General features: G+C 53.1%; 1 protein-coding gene across 1 annotated transcript in view; it reads left to right on the top strand.

The window, feature by feature from the left end:
• Positions 1-60: 60 nt before the first annotated feature.
• Positions 61-1,650, top strand: part of LOC130587909 (epithelial discoidin domain-containing receptor 1-like) — a gene marked incomplete at its 3' end in the record, with an annotated part of 6,936 nt that continues 5,346 nt past the window's right edge. Inside the window, exons 1-2 of the mRNA XM_057388880.1 lie at positions 61-177; positions 1,403-1,590. Of these exons, the coding sequence (XP_057244863.1) occupies positions 61-177; positions 1,403-1,590 (305 nt within the window). The remainder of the gene's footprint in view (positions 178-1,402; positions 1,591-1,650) is intronic.

Here is a 1,650-nt window from a genome sequence, read left to right as displayed (position 1 = left end):
CATGACAGCCCCTCCCCCTCCTTCCCAGCAACCCCCGGGGAGCCCAAACTGGCCCCGCCCATGGCCGAGGCTGACTCCGCCCACTCGCTCCTGATTGGCTGCCTGGGCGCCGTCATCGCCCTCCTGCTGCTCGCCCTCCTCATCCTCGGCCTGGGGCGACGGGCGGCGCTGGGAAAGGTTTAAACTGGGATGGACTGGGATAAACTGGGATAAACTGGGATAAACTGGGATGGGGTGGGATCAAACTGGGATGGACTGGGATGGGGTGGGATTAAACTGGGATGGACTGGGAATGGATTGGTATAAACTGGGATGGACTGGGAATGGATTGGTATAAACTGGGATGGACTGGGAATGGATTGGGAGGGACTGGGATGGACTGGGATGGACTGGGATGGACTGGGATGGACTGGGAGGATCTAACTGGTCCTAAACACTTTCCAGCTGGTCCAGACTGGTTCTAAACTTGTCCAAACTGGCCCAAACTGTTTCCGAACCAGTCTGAACCAATCTGAACTGGGCCAAACCCATCTGAACTGGTTCCAAACTAGTCTAAACTGGTTCAAACTGGTAAAAACCATTCCAAGCCAGTCCAAACTGGTCCAAACTGGTCTGAATTGGTTCTGAACTGGTTCTAAACTTGCTCTAACTGGTTCTAGTTAGTTATGAACTGTTCCAAACTGGTCCAAACTGGTTCTAACTGGTTCTGACTGGTTCTGAACTGTTCCAAACTGGTCCAAACTGGTTCTAACTGGTCCAAACTGGTTCTGAACTGTTCCAAACTGGTCCAAACTGTTTCTGAACCAGTCTGAACCAGTCTGAACTGGGCCAAACCCATCTGAACTGGTTCCAAACTGGTCCAAACTGGTTCTAACTGGTTCTGAACCATTCCAAACCAGTCCAAACTGGTCCAAACTAGTCTGAATTGGTTCTGAACTGGTTCTAACTGGTTCTAAACTGGTTCTAACTGGTTCTAACTGGTTCTGAACTGGTCCAAATGGTTCTAACTGGTTCTGAACCGTTCCGAACTGGAACTGAACCGGTCCAAACTGGTAAAAACCATTCCAAACCAGTCCAAACTGGTCTGAATTTGTTCTGAACTGGTTCTAACTGGTTCTAACTGGTTCTGAACTGGTCCAGACTGGTTCCAACTGGTTCTGAAGTGGTTCAAACTGGTTTTAACTGGTTCTGAACTGGTCCAAATGGTTCTAACTGGTTCTGAGTTGGTTCTAATTGGTTCTGAACTGCTCCAAACTGGTTCTGAACTGGTTCTATACTGGTTCTAACTGGTTCTGAACTGGTCCAAACTGGTCCAAACTGGTTCTAAACTGGTCCAAACTGCTTCTAACTGGTTACAAACTGGTCCAAACTGGTCCAAACTGGTCCAAACCGGTCCCCGCAGGCCCAGCGGCGCCCCTCGGAGGCCGAGCTGCGGGTTCAGCTCTCACTTCCCGGCGACGCCGTCGTCATCAACAACGCCACGGGAGGGGGCGGGGCCACCCGAGGGGGCGGGGCTTCCCGAGGGGGCGTGGCCCGCTACGAGCCCATCCCCCCAGGCCACGCCCACAGCGCTGGCCCCGCCCCCGGGGAGTACCAGGAGCCCAGGCCACGCCCCTTTTTGCAGAGACGCGGGGACGGTAAAGAAAAGGG

Source organism: Malurus melanocephalus, unplaced genomic scaffold, assembly GCF_030028575.1.
Source record: "Malurus melanocephalus ecotype Western Australia unplaced genomic scaffold, MMel_1.1 scaffold_2689, whole genome shotgun sequence".
NCBI lineage: Eukaryota > Metazoa > Chordata > Aves > Passeriformes > Maluridae > Malurus > Malurus melanocephalus.
The sequence above is the reverse complement of the archived record's forward strand: the minus strand, read 5'-3'. Positions and strand labels throughout refer to the sequence as shown.